Source organism: Ranitomeya imitator, chromosome 9 (assembly GCF_032444005.1).
Source record: "Ranitomeya imitator isolate aRanImi1 chromosome 9, aRanImi1.pri, whole genome shotgun sequence".
Classification (NCBI taxonomy): domain Eukaryota; kingdom Metazoa; phylum Chordata; class Amphibia; order Anura; family Dendrobatidae; genus Ranitomeya; species Ranitomeya imitator.
The window spans coordinates 50,055,375-50,070,822 of NC_091290.1; the positions used below are offsets into that span (position 1 = coordinate 50,055,375).

The 15,448-nt window shown below is 39.9% G+C and overlaps 1 protein-coding gene across 1 annotated transcript in view; it reads left to right on the top strand.

Annotated features, from left to right (window-relative positions):
* The window catches only part of LOC138648613 (mucin-5AC-like), a 98,077-nt gene that overhangs the window by 45,357 nt on the left and 37,272 nt on the right, over positions 1-15,448 (top strand). Inside the window, exons 8-16 of the mRNA XM_069738401.1 lie at positions 1,332-1,438; positions 2,703-2,957; positions 4,222-4,435; positions 4,589-4,714; positions 4,907-5,024; positions 5,166-5,304; positions 10,431-10,541; positions 11,186-11,255; positions 11,518-11,655. Coding sequence (XP_069594502.1) covers positions 1,332-1,438; positions 2,703-2,957; positions 4,222-4,435; positions 4,589-4,714; positions 4,907-5,024; positions 5,166-5,304; positions 10,431-10,541; positions 11,186-11,255; positions 11,518-11,655 — 1,278 coding nt within the window. The remainder of the gene's footprint in view (positions 1-1,331; positions 1,439-2,702; positions 2,958-4,221; positions 4,436-4,588; positions 4,715-4,906; positions 5,025-5,165; positions 5,305-10,430; positions 10,542-11,185; positions 11,256-11,517; positions 11,656-15,448) is intronic.

The window sequence follows — 15,448 nt, forward strand, 5'->3', positions numbered from 1 at the left end:
CTGTTGATTATATCGGGTTCATCTTTTGTTTATTTTTTGTTGTTTTGTTTTTAATTTTTCTATTTTAGTAAGCTAATTGACAAAAAGGTTGCATATGCCACTTTCCCCCCAATCTAGATTTTTTTGCTGGGCTATACAGTTTCAGACATCACTGGGGGTTTCATATGAGCTGTCAATGTAAAAAAAAGAAAAAAATGAATGTCTGAAATGCCGAGGGTTGGACAGATTTTTGAGATCTCTGGAGATCTTCATATGAGCTGTTCTCATAAATTGGAATGGCAGGACCAGGCACATATGACATTGGGATGGAATTAGTCAGTTCATTCCTAACAAAAGCTGCCTTTTCTTGGAAGGCACTTAAATAGCAACATAAAGCATTATGTGTACCTAATGCAAGGGAAAAGTGATTATTCTACAGGAAATTCCAGTTAAGTCTAGTTATTACAGTAAATTAGATATATAGTTGGCATGATCCCAAGAATCAGCATCATATTATTTAGGAAAACAAAGTAACTACTAAAGTTGAGATTTTCCATCTGGTTTGGAAATAAAATAAAAATTATTAATAAAATTAAAAAATGATCAGCGACAGTGCCAGTGGCATAACTTGAAGCTTGTGGATTCCAATGTAGAATCTCCCACAAGACCCCCAATTATCACAGGTCTTTAATAGTAATAGTCTTTTCCTAAGGGGCAAAGGGACATTTTGGGCCCCCTTAGTCACCAAGGCCAAGGTTTCATTGCAACCCCTATACTTATTATCGTTAAGCCCATGAAGGGACCAGAAGAGCAACATGTTCTCATGAATATGAAACATTACATATTAACTGAATAATTAAAAAGGAAACCTGTCACCATGAAAACACAATCCGATCTGCGACCACCATGTTATAGAGCAGGGGGAGCTGAACAGATTGATATATAGTTTTGGAAGAAAAGATTCAGTATAACCTTTGTTGTCGGCACTTAAACCTCTGCTCTTTCTGGGAGTTTCAGGCCAGTGGGTGGTCCTGTCAGCTTTTTTTGTATAAATCTGCATACAGAGATGGCTGTCAGTCACTGATGAGACCGCCCACTGGACTGAAATCCTGGAAAGAGCAGAGGTTTAAATGATGAAAATGCAGGTTTCACTGAATCTTTTCTCACAAAAACTATATATCAATCTGTTCTGCTCCCCCTGTTCCATAACATAGTGCCAGCAGATTGGACTGCATTTTCATGGTGTCATGTTCCCTTTAAGCTTGAGGTGTCGTTGAAAAGTAGAATTATGTTTTACTAAAATTTAATCGGAATAATATGAAAAAAACACATCAACTTGTCTTTCTGTACAGATATGATACTGACTCCTGTACAGTATGCAAACATGCAAAAGTTGGATGGACCAACTGAACAGTGTGAAGATGTTTATTTCTCTACTCCAGAAAACTGCAGTGAACTGGTAAAACTAAATACATGCTATATTTTATGTTTTTTTTACTCTTGGATCGGGGGATCCCTATTTTAGGATGTGTATCAAACATCAGCATTGAAAACTGGGTGCAAACAGTATCTCTCCATGTATACAAGAGCTGGAATACCTGTGCATTCCAAGAATGACTAATTGATGTCAATATGTACCATGTAAGACATAATTTCTTCTATGGTAGGGCATGTTAGGTTAGGCTATGGGTTGAACTAGATGGACTTAAAGTCTTCCTTCAACCTTAATAACTATGGTAGTAGAAAGCTTGTGAATTCAGTGCTAAATTCCCTCACAGATATTTGATGATTGTATAAGTTTTTCAGCAAAAGGACAACCTATGGCCAACCAATTTTAGGACCACCTTTAATGAAAAGTCATTGTCCAAAACAGTCATTTACATTATTTTTGTTTGGCATAATCAGGTTAAACAAGATCTAGTAAAAGAACTCGCTGTACAAAATAAGTAGTTCTTAATATACTGTATTTCATAATATCTCTCTGTTCCGCTAATGACCTAAGACTAACACCCTCCATAATCTGAACCTCCCAATCTCATTTCCAAGACTTCTCTCGTGCTGCAACATTTTTCTGGATTGTGCTAACCCAGTCAATCTGGTTAAATTTCTGGTGTCAAGCATGCCCAACAACACATTTCTTTAGACTAGTCTGTGACTTTACCTCACTATTTTAACTAACTATACCCTTTTCTCTCCCACATACTTGGTAGAAATTTATACATGTACTTGAACAGATTCTGATAGGTGACTTGTAGTGTTTTTTGAATGCTCCTTTTTATTAAAGCTATAGCAAGACCTTACATGAAAAGCATTTTAATTTTACCTTTTACCATTCGTGTTCCCCCTGTGAGCCTACAAGCAGGATGCAAACTGTTTTTGGTATTTGTTGAACTATGGGTTAGTCTGTAATGTCTTACACTCCCTGACAGAAGTTATGTCGCTTATCCATGTTATGTAAATAAAAGCTTATAACCTGACGTTAAATTCATCCATTGATTGCATAAATTATTCTTTTGAAAGCTGAAGCCCTCTGAAATGTGGTTTAGGTTAAGAAAATAAATTGGCATCAATGCATAAATATTGATCATTTAATGGACACAGAATGGTCAGATTTTGGCAAGACAAAAGTTTTGTCACCTGGTCATATAATGCACGCAATCCTAGTTTACATCCTCACCTGTGCTCAGTAAATGATCAGTTAATTAGTGTGTGTGTATAAAAAGAAACCCAGCCCCCCAGACCATCACTTGAACTGCAACTTGAGCTCTGACAACATGCCAAAAATCCACCCTACAACCAAAGCCTGGATTATCAAGAGGCTGAAGACCAGATCCATTGCAGAGGTGGCTAGCACCTTTAATGTGTCTCAGCATCAAGTACAAAGAATTCAAAAAAGATTTGACGAGACTAGAGATGTGTTTGACAAGTCCAGGTCTGGCACACCCCGCAAGACAACTGCTCAGGAGGAACATTTGTTGGTTAGAAAATCCAAAGCAAGCCCCTCTTCCACTGCAGCAGCGTTCCAACAGGCCTGGTCACCTCAAGTCCCTGTGTCAAAATAGAACAGTTTGTACGATTCTGTCTCGAAATGGCTTCCATGGTCGAATCAGTGCCCAGAAGCCAGCACTAAACAAAAGGCAAATAAAAAACCGTGTGGCATTTGCAAAGTCCCACAGCCGGCTAAACAGATGGACGCTGGAAAAGTGGCAGAAGGTGGATTTCTCTGATGAATCTTCAGTAGAATAACACCACAGCCACTGCAAATACTGCAGGAGACCTACCGGAGCCCGTATGGTTCCAAAATACACCCAGAAAACAGTTAAATTTGGTGGTGGAAAGATCATGGTCTGGGGTTACATTCAGTATGGGGGTGTGCAAAACATTTCCAAGGTGGAAGGCAGTATCAATAGCCTAAAATATCAAGAAGTATTAGCTACCTCTTATATTCTAAATCATAAAAGGGCTCAAATTCTGCAGCAGGATGGAGCTCCATCTCGTACATCCATCTCTACAACAAAGTTCCTCCAGGCAAAAAAGATCAAGGTGCTCAAGGACTGGCCAGCACAGTCACCAGACATGAACATCATTGCACATGTTTGGGGTAGGATGAAAGAGGAAGCTTGGAAGACAAAACCAAAGAATCTAGATGAACTCTGGGATGCATGTAAGACTGCATTCTTTGCTATTTCGGATTACTTCATTAATAAATTGTATGAATCATTGTTGAACCGCATGGATGCAGTCCTTCAAGCTCATTGAAGTCACACAAAATATTAAATATGACTCTAGTAGCACCACAACTTCATTAACCAATGTTATGCAACATATATTTGTATTTTAATTTAATTATTTGTGTGAATATCACATTACTTTCTATGGGCGACAAAACTTTTGTCTTGACAAAATCTGACCATTCTATGTCCATTAAATGATCAATATTTCTGAATTGATGCCAATTTATTTTCTTAACCTAAACCACATTTTGGAGGGTTTCAGCTTTCAAAAGAATATTTTATACAACCAATAGATGAATTTAACGTCAGTTTATAAGCTTTTATTTACATAACATGGATAAGCGACATAACTTCTGTCAGGGAGTGTATTTTGTTTGTACAAGTACCCTCTGAATTGTAAAGTACTATAGAATATATTGGCACTGTGGACATAAAGATTAATACTATTATTTTTTAAATTAAAGAAAAATTTGCTAAGTGCATTTTTCATTTCCTCCCCACCCCACAGGAGCAGGTATGTGTCCAAATGCTCTCCAGCCCAGCCTTCAGAGACTGTGATGTACGTGTCCCCAAGATTCCCTACATACAAGCTTGTATATCAGATCTTTGCATCTGTCAATCTTCGAATAAGACGTCCTGTGTCTGTGATACCCTGGCCGAGTACTCCCGACAGTGTGTCCATGCTGGTGGAAGACCAAGGAACTGGAGAAACAACATATGTGGTAAATACATTTTTGCATATTCTTAATTTGAAAAAAAATGCACATTCATTTTGCCAAGCATAGGGAAATGCAATTAGATTAATTTAAGAAAACAGTTATATTCCAATTATATTGCTATTCTGCATTGACCGGGGAGTGCACTTTGATTTCTAGAGATTAGATGCCCAATGAATTTGAAGTATGACGAGTGTGGTTCCCCCTGTGCTGACACCTGTTCCAATTGTGAGCGAACCCTTGTTTGTGAAGACCCTTGTATGGACGGCTGCTTCTGTCCACCAGGTATGTCTTCTCCTAAAATGTCTCTCATTTTAGTGTCGTATATATCTTTTATCTGCGCAATGGATCCAATTTTCCTACTCACTTAAATGCTCATGTCCTCTGATCACTAGTGACTATATGGGATCATGGATATTGCAATTTTGGCCCTAATCATCAGTGTTTTTTCTATATACATGATTGTGTTTCTTTCAGGAACGGTACTTGATGATGTTAACAATAAAGGTTGCATCCCATTCAGCGAGTGCCCGTGTACATATAACCGTAGGATATATGCCCCTGGAGAATCCTTTAGCAACAACTGCCAAAAATGGTACATAATAAAGATCATCTAAACTTATAACATGGCCTTACTGTGATGCCTAACATAAGTACCAGAATTTACTTCTAGGCATTCTAAAATATAGCTATTTTAGTATTTACCTCTATTTTTCCTAATTCTTCTACCTTTTAGTATCTGTCAAGGAGGTCAGTGGGACTGCAGGGCTCTACCATGTCCTGGACATTGCTCTTTGGAAGGAGGGTCTCACATCTACACTTATGATGGTGGTCACTATAACTTTCATGGAGACTGTAGTTATATTTTTACAAAGGTATATCCATTTATCTTATCCGTATAATAAACTTTATTTATATAACGCCAACACATTCTGCAGTGCTTTACAATTCAGCAGTTCATATACAAGTTGTAAGTAACAAAGTTAAATATAATACAATAAGTAAAACAAAATAAAGACGACCCTGCTCGTAAGAGCTCACAAGCTACAATGAGATAGCGGGGACACAAAGTACAGATGCTTATTTGCAATGATGGACTAGCCACCTTGAGGATATTGTGGATAGATAACGGCTGCCTGAGTTAGTCAACAGCCAATATTTATGGTGCTTTTGGGTGTGGTGCATTTTGATGGAGGGCTATATTCAGATAAATAGTGAATGGACTATATAGAAAAGGACTTCGATTAGGGAACGTGATAGGTCACTCTAAACGGATGTGATTTTAGGGAGTGCCCAAAGCTGTATAAGTTGTGGTTAGTCCTAATTTCTTGGGGTAGAGCATTCCAAAGTATTGGTGCAACTCGGGAGAAGTTTTGGAGCCGGAAAAGGTACGGATTAGTGCAGAGGTCAATCGAAAGTTGCTTGCTTAGAATAATGAATGGGTGGACAATAAACAGAAATGAGGGAGGAGATATAGTGGGGTGTTGCACTGTGGAGAACTTGGTGGGTGAGAACAAGCAGTTTAAATTGGATCCTATAATGAATGGGCAGCCAGTGCAATGATTGGCAAAGAGCGGACTTTTCCGAGTACCAATTAACCAGATAGATGACCCTGGCTGCTGTATTAAGGATGGAATGGAGAGGGGAAAGTGGAGTGAAGGCGGGGCCAGTGAATAGAGCATTACAGTAGTCAAGGCGGGATTGGATCAGGGCAACAGTTAGGGTTTTAGTTGTTTCCATAGTGAGAAACAGGCAGATTCTAGAGATGTTCTTTAGATGCAAGCGGCAAGAGCAGGCAAGAGATTGTATATTGGAGGTAAAGGAAAGATTGGTGTCAAACATAACACCCAGACAGCGCGCCTGCTGCCTATAAGTTATTATGGTGCCACCCACTGAGAGCGAGATATCAAATTTAGGGAGGTCATTAGACGGCAGGAGCAGAAGAAATTCAGTTTTGGAAAGGTTAAGTTTCAGACAGAGAATGGACATGATGTTGAAAACTGCGGACAGTCATTTTGTTCTGTGGTACATCGGGGGTAAGGTCAGGGGAAGATGTGTATAGCTGTGTGTCATCAGCATAAAGATGGTACTGAAAGCCAAATCTGCTGATGGTCTCTGCGATTGTGGCCATGTAGAGATAGAAGAGGAGAGGGCCAATGACTGAGCCCTGAGGGACCCCAACAGTGAGAGGAAGAGGAGAAGAAGTGAAGCCAGCGAGCAATACACTGAAAGAGTGGTCAGAAAGATAGGAAGAGAACCAGGAGAGAGCAGTGTCCTTAATGCCTATTGATTGGAGCATAGAGAGTAGGAGATGGTGGTCAACAGCGTTGAAAGCTGCAGAGACATCAAGAAAAATGATCAGAGAGTGGTCACTGTTACGTTTTGCTGTCATAAAGTCATTGGTCACTTTGATGAGTGTGATTTCTGTAGAATTTAAGGGGCAAAAGCCGAACTGTGAAGGGTCTAGGAGAGAGTGAGTGGAGAGGTAACAGATAAGGCGGGAATACAGTAGACCAGACACTCAAAGAGTTTAGAGATGAAGGAGAGAATGGAGACTGATCTGTAGTTATTTGTGCAGGATGGATCAAGAGAGGGGTTTTTTTAACAATGAAGTAATGATAGAGTGTTTGAAGGAGGAGGGGAAAATACAAGAGAAGAGGGAGAAACTGAAGATTTTAGTTAGGTGGGTAGTGATGACTGGAGAGAGAGACTGAAGGAAATGTGAGGAAATGGGGTGAGTAGTGCATGCAGTATGACGAAAAGAAGAGAGGAGCCTAGAGAATTCTTCTTCTGTGATGGGATTAAATTTGGCAAGTGAGCCAGGAGAGATGCAGGGAGGGATGGGAGTCATGGCACTTGGTCGCTGGGAGATGATTTCCTGATGGATATTCTCTATTTTCCCTGTAAAGTGTGAGGCCAGATCATCAGCACAAACGTCTGTGATAGGGGCCAGTGCTTTTGGACTGAGGAGGGAGTGAAAGGTGTTGAAAAAGTTTTTTGGGTTGTTGGATAGTGAGGAGATTGGGGTGGTGAAGTAGGTTTGTTTGGCGAGGTGAAGGGCAAAGTTATAAGTTCTTAACATAAATTTGTAATGGATAAAGTTTTCTGGTGTGCATGTTTTCTTCTATATGTGGTCAGCAATCTAGTTTGTGATGTGAGCCATGGCTGTTTTATTTTGGGTTTGGAGATTCTCAGAGTGGGGGTGCTACTTGGTCAAGGGTGCTTCTAAGGCTAGGTTCAGATTGCGTTAGAGCAATCCGTTTAGCGCTAAGCGCTAGCGGGTTGCGCTAACGCAATGTGATTTTCGGGGTCGCGTTTAACGTCCCCGCTAGTGCAGATCCCTGATCTGCGAGAGCGGAGAACGGACCTCGGGCACGCCGCGGACGCTGCAAGCAGCGTCCGCGGCGCGCTACAAAAAACCGGCACATCGCTAGCGCGTGCCGAAAATGGCACGCGCTAGCGATGCGCGTTCCCATTGCCTTGAATGGGCGCGCTAACGGACGCGTTGCACGGCGTTAATTTTGCCGTGCAACGCTGTCCGTTAAACGCGATCCCATAACGCAATGGGAACCCAGCCTAAGAGTGTCTTTGTAGTGATGTACAGACAGATCAGGACTGGAAAAAGAAGAGATTCAGGACAGTGATGAGTGTAGGGAGTCTGTAAGAGTATGAGGGTTAACGGCTTGCAGATTTCTGAATGTGTGATAGGTAGGAGTGTGCTGGGGTTGGCGAGGTTTTGTGAGCATGAAAGAATTGTGTGGTCAGGGAGGGGAAGCGGTGAGTTATATAGGTAGGAGATTGAACATAGCCGAACAAAGACCAGATCAAGGGTGTTACCGTCTTTGTGTGTTTCTGAGGTTGAGAGCTGAGAGAGACCATGAGAAATGATTAGTGATTGAAGCTGGAATGCAGATGGGGAAGTGAGGCTGTTTATGAGGATGTTGATGTCTCCCAGGATGAGGGTTAGTAATTCAGAGGACATGAAGTACGGCAGTCAGGCAGAGAAATTATCAAGGAACTGGGTGGGTGAGCCTGGGGGGCGGTATATGATAGCTACTCATAGGGAGAGAGGATGGAAGAGCCTGATGGTGTGAACCTCAAAAGAAGGGAATGAGAATGATGGAACTGGGGGGATGACCTGGAAAGTGCATTGTGGGGACAGGAGTATGCTGACTCCACAACCAAGTCTGTTTGCGGGTCTTGGGAAATGGGAAAATTTTAAGCCGCCATGGGAAATAGCAGCTGCGGAGACCGTGTCAGAATCCTGAATCCAGGTTTCAGTGAAAACAAACAAATTAATAGAGTTGTTCAGAAAGTAGTTGTGCGGGAAAAGAAGCTTGTTGCATACAAGCAGTGGATTCCAGAATGCACAATTAAAAAAGAGATGGCGTACAATTAATGGTAGTAAGGTTAGTAAGGTTTCGATGTGAGGTGGGGAAGGGGTTGAAGTTGGCTGATGGTGGGCTGGAGTTGGGGGAGATATTCCCTGAAATAAGTAGCAGTAGAAAGAGAAAGAGCAAGTAGTTCTTGGTTTTGTGACATGGTTTAATATGCAATATCTTTGGGCAAGATGGTATGAGATTTTTCAGGAAGGTAAAAAGTGAATGGGAGCTGCACATGGGATAGGGAAGGAGAGAGGGGCTGATGTGATGGTAATGTGGATGAGTGGTGATGGAGGGGGGATGGGGAGGTGAATGTGGATGACAAAGGCACACAGGAAGATAAATGTAGAAATAAAGCACATGGCTAAAAGGGATATGTGGGTTGCCTGACTCCTGCCCTGACTAACTGCCATTGAATTAGCTGCCGCTTCTGGATATACGTGCATGCACCCCACACGCGTGCACCACTTTGGATGCTTATAAATTTTTAGGCTGACTACAGGGTCAGGTGAGAGGGATTGTGGAAGCTGGTTTGGGATAAATTAACAGCTGGTCATCACACCAGGGGAAGGATAGATGATCAAAGACAGCCAGACCTAACACTAGGCCTGACTACATCTACATGCTTTAACACCTTTCACCCAATAATATTTAGAGTGACCTATGGATGGACATACAGCTATGAGTATTAGATACAATGCAACAGATGACTTATAGCAGAGATTCAGCAGGCAGAGACATTATACCATTAAATTGTTTCAGGATGGGAAAGCAGTAAATGACAGACATGAGATGTTATGCCATACTTCGGTAACATTTGAAGCGATTGTGTACCTCTTAATGTTCCACCAATTGCTTAGGAGGTGAAGATTTTTCAAACTATTATCCCCATAAATTCATTACCAAGAATATTTGTTTCACTTTTCTCAAGACATTTTGCTCAACTACTTTTGTATTGATGACTAATTCCCCGAATACGACATAAATATCAGATCAGTGGGAGTTTGATGCCCTGTTCCTCCACTTGTCTGCTGTTGTCAGTGCAGGCAGTGACTGAATGTTAACAGTTGCAGCGCTGATCAGTACAGAACCATCAACTATGTAGTGGCCGCAGTGGGGGTCTGCAGATCCTTTTGTATTTCTTCAAACAGGGGCAGATATGTAGTACCCGTCAATGGCCAATACACAGTTGACAAAGTGTTGCTGTTCAACTTCACAACTGGTAACATCCAGTTGCCACCAGCACTGAGAACAGCTGATTGGTGGGGGATGTCAGGTATCAGACCTCCATCAATTTGATATTGATGACCTATGGATAGGTCATCAAGATAAAAATATTGAAGCAACATTATTTAACATACATCCTATACTTATATCCTAAATACTTAAATTAGAGGTGTTCTTGCAATTGTTAGCACACCTACGTATGAATCTTCTTTTACGGTGGTTATCTAATATTATTTCATTAGCTTCCATGAGAAAGTAAAATGATGACATTGTAACAATTGCTTCTACAGGTCTTTTTTTGCAGGTCTGAATCAAACCAATATAACTCTCATAACTGTAAGATTCATATGGTACTCGTTGTATGTAGACTAAATAAATTTTTTCCATTTCAGGACTGTGTTGAAAACATGTTTAATGTAGTTGTTGAACTGAGAAAATGTGGAAACACCCACACGGAGACTTGCCTAAGAAGCGTCACCCTCTTCTTGGAGAAAGGATTAACTGTGAGTATTGGTATTTGCTTATCTTTTACTTTCCCAGAGGTATAACTTTAAACTCACAGGTCCCTGTACTAAGTCTGATCTAGTCCACCAGCCTACCTTGTGCCATTTATAATGCTAGGGTCTTATTATATGATGGAGGGAACTTTCGGTCCCTCCTGATAATCAAAACTGGTGAACAACTGCTACCTCTGCACCCACTATAGCTGTGCCCCTGCTCTTACCCTCTTGGTTCAATTATCCAATAAAGCAGAAAAGATCACTTTCAAGACCCCACTGGCACACTAAAAATCAGCCGAGTCCACTGGTAATTCCTGGATTACCCACAAACTAAAATTCATGGATTCCTTCTGACTCTCTTTCGACAGATGATGTTGGGGGAGAGAATGATCAAACATGTTGAATTTATAATGACCTATCCTTTTAGACTCCAAGAGCTAAGCTATTGCCAGGGAAGCCTAGCAGCGGCTGTCTGACAGAGAACACAGGATCACTCATCCGAGATGAACATTTTTGGCATGGATAGATGTCTATCAGTCGATCGGTTGTTCGGCAGACAGTTATCTAATGTCCATAGAAGCCTCTAGCTTTACCTCGTTTGTTTCCAGCTTTTATCAGTGTATAGACTAACATGACTTTTCTTACAGGTTATCACAGTCAAATACTCTGGGGCTGTCCTTTTAAATGGTATATACGCCCCCGTTCCTCTTTATACAGGTATGTATACTCTCCATAATTTCATGCTTGCATATATCAGTATTCATTCATTTAATGTTAAAATGATAAGTATAGATCATAGTCTTCTTGTATAAAGAATGGAAATGTTCCTAAAGACCACCTGGTTCTTTACTTTTGCGATATTTCTTCCAATCTTAATAATGGAGCAGATGTTGGGATAACGGACTGTATAATTTACATTGTTTATTGTCCCTTGAAGTTTGTCTATTTCGCAAACTTACATCCTCTATTTTCTTTACAGATAACTTTGCTCTGTTCCAGCCTTCTTCCTTTTACATGATAGTTAAGAGTCTCAATGGAATCCAAATGCAAATCCAACTCGAACCAATTATGCAGCTCTCTGTCAGCTTGGACCCAGATTATATGGGAAATGCATGTGGTAAGTTGAACAGATCGATCGACTGAGGATCGAATTTGAGTCAATTTTATTGAAATTCGCAGGTCCCGATCCTCACTTTGCTGTTCGTGAGGATTGGCAACGACAGTGAAAAAAAGCTCAGAGTCATTTCACACACTGCTCAAAATTCAGACAGAGGCAAAGAGCATCAGGTGTGGCCCGGCGGGCTTCCCCATAATGTACTGCAGCTATCACATCACATAGTCTTGTGCAGCCGATAAGGGGGACTTTCACAGGGACTGGAAAAGATGAAGGCCAGCCAAGCATTTACAGCACAGGGATAGAAAGGCAGATTTCACAGCCCATTACTCATGGATAGAAAAGGCCTAATCTGATTGTGGTGTACTAATGCAGTGCTCAACCACTGAAAATGGGAATAGTTGACTGAGTCTGTGAAGATTCAAGTGATTTAGAGAAGTGCTGGATCTGCATAGCTAGTGTGGCCGTGAATAATTTGATCCGTGATATACTGCAGGAACATTACCTTAATAGCAGCATTTCTTTTTTCTTTTATTTCTTCACAGAATACAAACAAGAAGGGCGGTTTATACCACTCTGTGCTAATTTTGCTAATAAACCAAAATCCCGAAACCAAGGCTTGTGTGCCATAGAAAGTGTACTTTATGTTTTTTTTAAGAGAAATGAAAATTCTCCATAATCCAGAAATGTAAACATAACTGACTACTTCACAAATTATGCATGCTGTAAAGAAAAAAAAAAATATATATATATATATATATATATATATATATATATATGTATAAATATATATACAGCTCTTGCAAAAATTAAGAGACAACCACGTCAAAACCTTTTCATGAGCAGCCCAATCGCCAGACCTGAACCCCATTTAAAACCTCTGGAATGTAATCAAGAGGAAGATCTCTAGTCACAAGCCATCAATCAAAAGGTACCGTCACACTCAGCAACGCTGCAGCGATATAGACAACGAGCCGATCGCTGGAGCGTCGCTGTTTAGGTCGCTGTAGAGACGTTAAACACAGCAACTCCAGAATGATGCAGGAGCGATCCAGTGACGTACTTATCGTTCTCGCTGGTTGTTAGCTCCATGTAAAACATTGCTGGCATCGTTGCTTTTGCTTTCAAACATGACGATACACGCCGACCTGACGACCAAATAAAGTTCTGGACTTCTAGCTCCGACCAGCGATGGCACAGCGGGATCCAGATCGCTGCTGCGTGTCAAACACAACGAGATCGCTATCCAGGACGCTGCAACGTCACGGATCGTTGTCGTTGTCGTTCTCGTTGTAATGTTGCTGAGTGTGAAGGTACCTAAAGAACTAATTACTTTTTTGCGCCAGAAGCAGTGTGAGAGACTTGTGGAAAGCATGCCAAGACGCATGAAAGCTGTGATTAAAAATCATGGTTATTCCACAAAATATTGATTTCTGAACTCTTCCTGAGTTAAAACATTAGTTTTGTTGTTTCTAAATGTTATGAACTTGTTTTCTTTGTATTATTTGAGGTCTGAAAGCACCATGTTTTTTTTGTAGTTTTTTGATCATTTCTCCTTTTAAAAAAAATATACAAAATGTATTGCTTTGAAATTTGGAGACATGTTGTCAGAAGATTATAGGCTAAAAGAACAATTTATATTTTGCTCAAAAATATACCTATAAAGAGAAAGATCAGACAAAGTGAACATTTTACAGTGGTCTCTTAATTTTTGTCAGAGCTGTATATTTACGCACCGTATTGTTGTCATAGTTCAATACTAGACTCCTACATGCCACCCCAATACAGTGTCTTGATGTAGGTGCTGGCTTTTGAGACATGAATTTACCTAGCTTCTATTTTCCTGTTCTTGCTTATAAGGGCCCGGGGAGGTGAAATATATATCTTTTAAAGAAAAGGCACATTTTAACTTTTGAAAATTTGCTTTAATAGTCCTACATATCAACCATTCTGCATGCTGTTGTCGCAAGTTTAATTCCAATTGTGAACCCACATGTAACTACCTCGCAATATTGCATCTTGGAGTTTTGTAGGTGTCATTGCATTTCTGCTCAAGTAGGGCGTAATTAAAAAAAATTTAAATGTTTAAAATGCAAAAAAACATAAAGTTTTGCAACTGTGTTACTGGTTGACTTTATCAATGTTGGAGCCACAACAATACTGCTGGCTGTTGCCGCAAATTACTTTCTGTGCATGTACCTTCCAAGCAACATGTTTTTTATGGTTATGAAATTAATGTTAAGAGAGGTGAATTTAAGCTAAAAATAGACTTTTTAAAAAGTACTTTATTGACATAACTCACTAGTCCAATTTTACAAATATTCCTGGTACAAAAATACGACTATCCTTGCCACAAGTTCTTTTCCATGCATGAACTGAGCAACCTAAGTATCATTCTGGGTTTAAAAAAGATAATTTAGAACATTATACATGCGTTTTACTTTTTGCATGTATGTTTTATTCTAATTCGACAACTGTAAACCACACAACTGTATTGTGGGCTGTTGTTGTTATTAGACCGTGTTCCTTCCTCCTGGTAAGTGTTGTTACATGATCCTTGGTAAGTAAGTAGAAATGTGATATATTTTATACAAAAAAAATGAAAATTAAAAAAACATTTTAGAAATAAATAAAAAATTATACTCGTGTCCAAAATGTAAGTTAAACAAAATATAACACTATCAATGGATGTTGTAGCGTGAGAGAAAAAATATATATACTACAGCTAAAAATGTGGAAGCTGCTAAGAGCAACAACACCGTGATCTATTACCATCTCGTTAGTACTGGTAGTACCAAACACAAGACATATTTGGCCTCCTTTGCTTCTGGCAAGCTTATCGATTGGGAGTGCATAATGAAAATTATCTCACATCATCAGTTGCCTCAATCATAACAGACGATGTAGCCTCTGACAGCGACACCATACGCTTGAGTCAGTATTCTGCTCAGTCCACCTCCTCCATCTTCATAACAATTTTGTACTTAATTTCCATTATGACAATGATGCCTGTTTCTCTTCTGCTTCAAAGTCTCCTAAAACACATCTAAAGTTCATAGCTTATCTATTACTAAGAATCCAAATTATGTAAAGGCAATGTGTCATCAGAAAATGGAAATTGACGGTTTATGTAAATTTTTAGCTTAATCATGTGTTATGATTTTTTTTGTGTTTTTTCCATGTCACTTTCTTTATTTTGAGAAAAAAACATGAAATCTTCAGATTCTCACAGTAGGCTGACACCTCCTGTTCTCCCAATCACTTTTCTATATCTTAGGCCGGCGTCACACACAGTGTATGAAAATACGGTCCGTATATTACGGCCGTAATACGCTGAAAAGTCCCCAAAATAGTGGTCCGTAGCTCCTCCGTAGGCAGGGTGTGTCACCGTTTTTTACGCATGGCATCCTCCGTATGTAATCCGTATGGCATCCGTACTGCGTGTTTTTATCGCAGGCTTGCAAAACCGACATACGGCTATACAAGGGATCCATGTGTAAAAAAAAAAAAAAACAACATATATACTGTCTATATATATATACAGTTAGGGCTAGAAATATTTGGACAGTGACACAATTTTCGCGAGTTGGGCTCTGCATGCCACCACATTGGATTTGAAATGAAACCTCTACAACAGAATTCAAGTGCAGATTGTAACGTTTAATTTGAAGGGTTGAACAAAAATATCTGATAGAAAATGTAGGAATTGTACACATTTTTTTACAAACACTCCACATTTTAGGAGGTCAAAAGTAATTGGACAAATAAACATAACCCAAACAAAATATTTTTATTT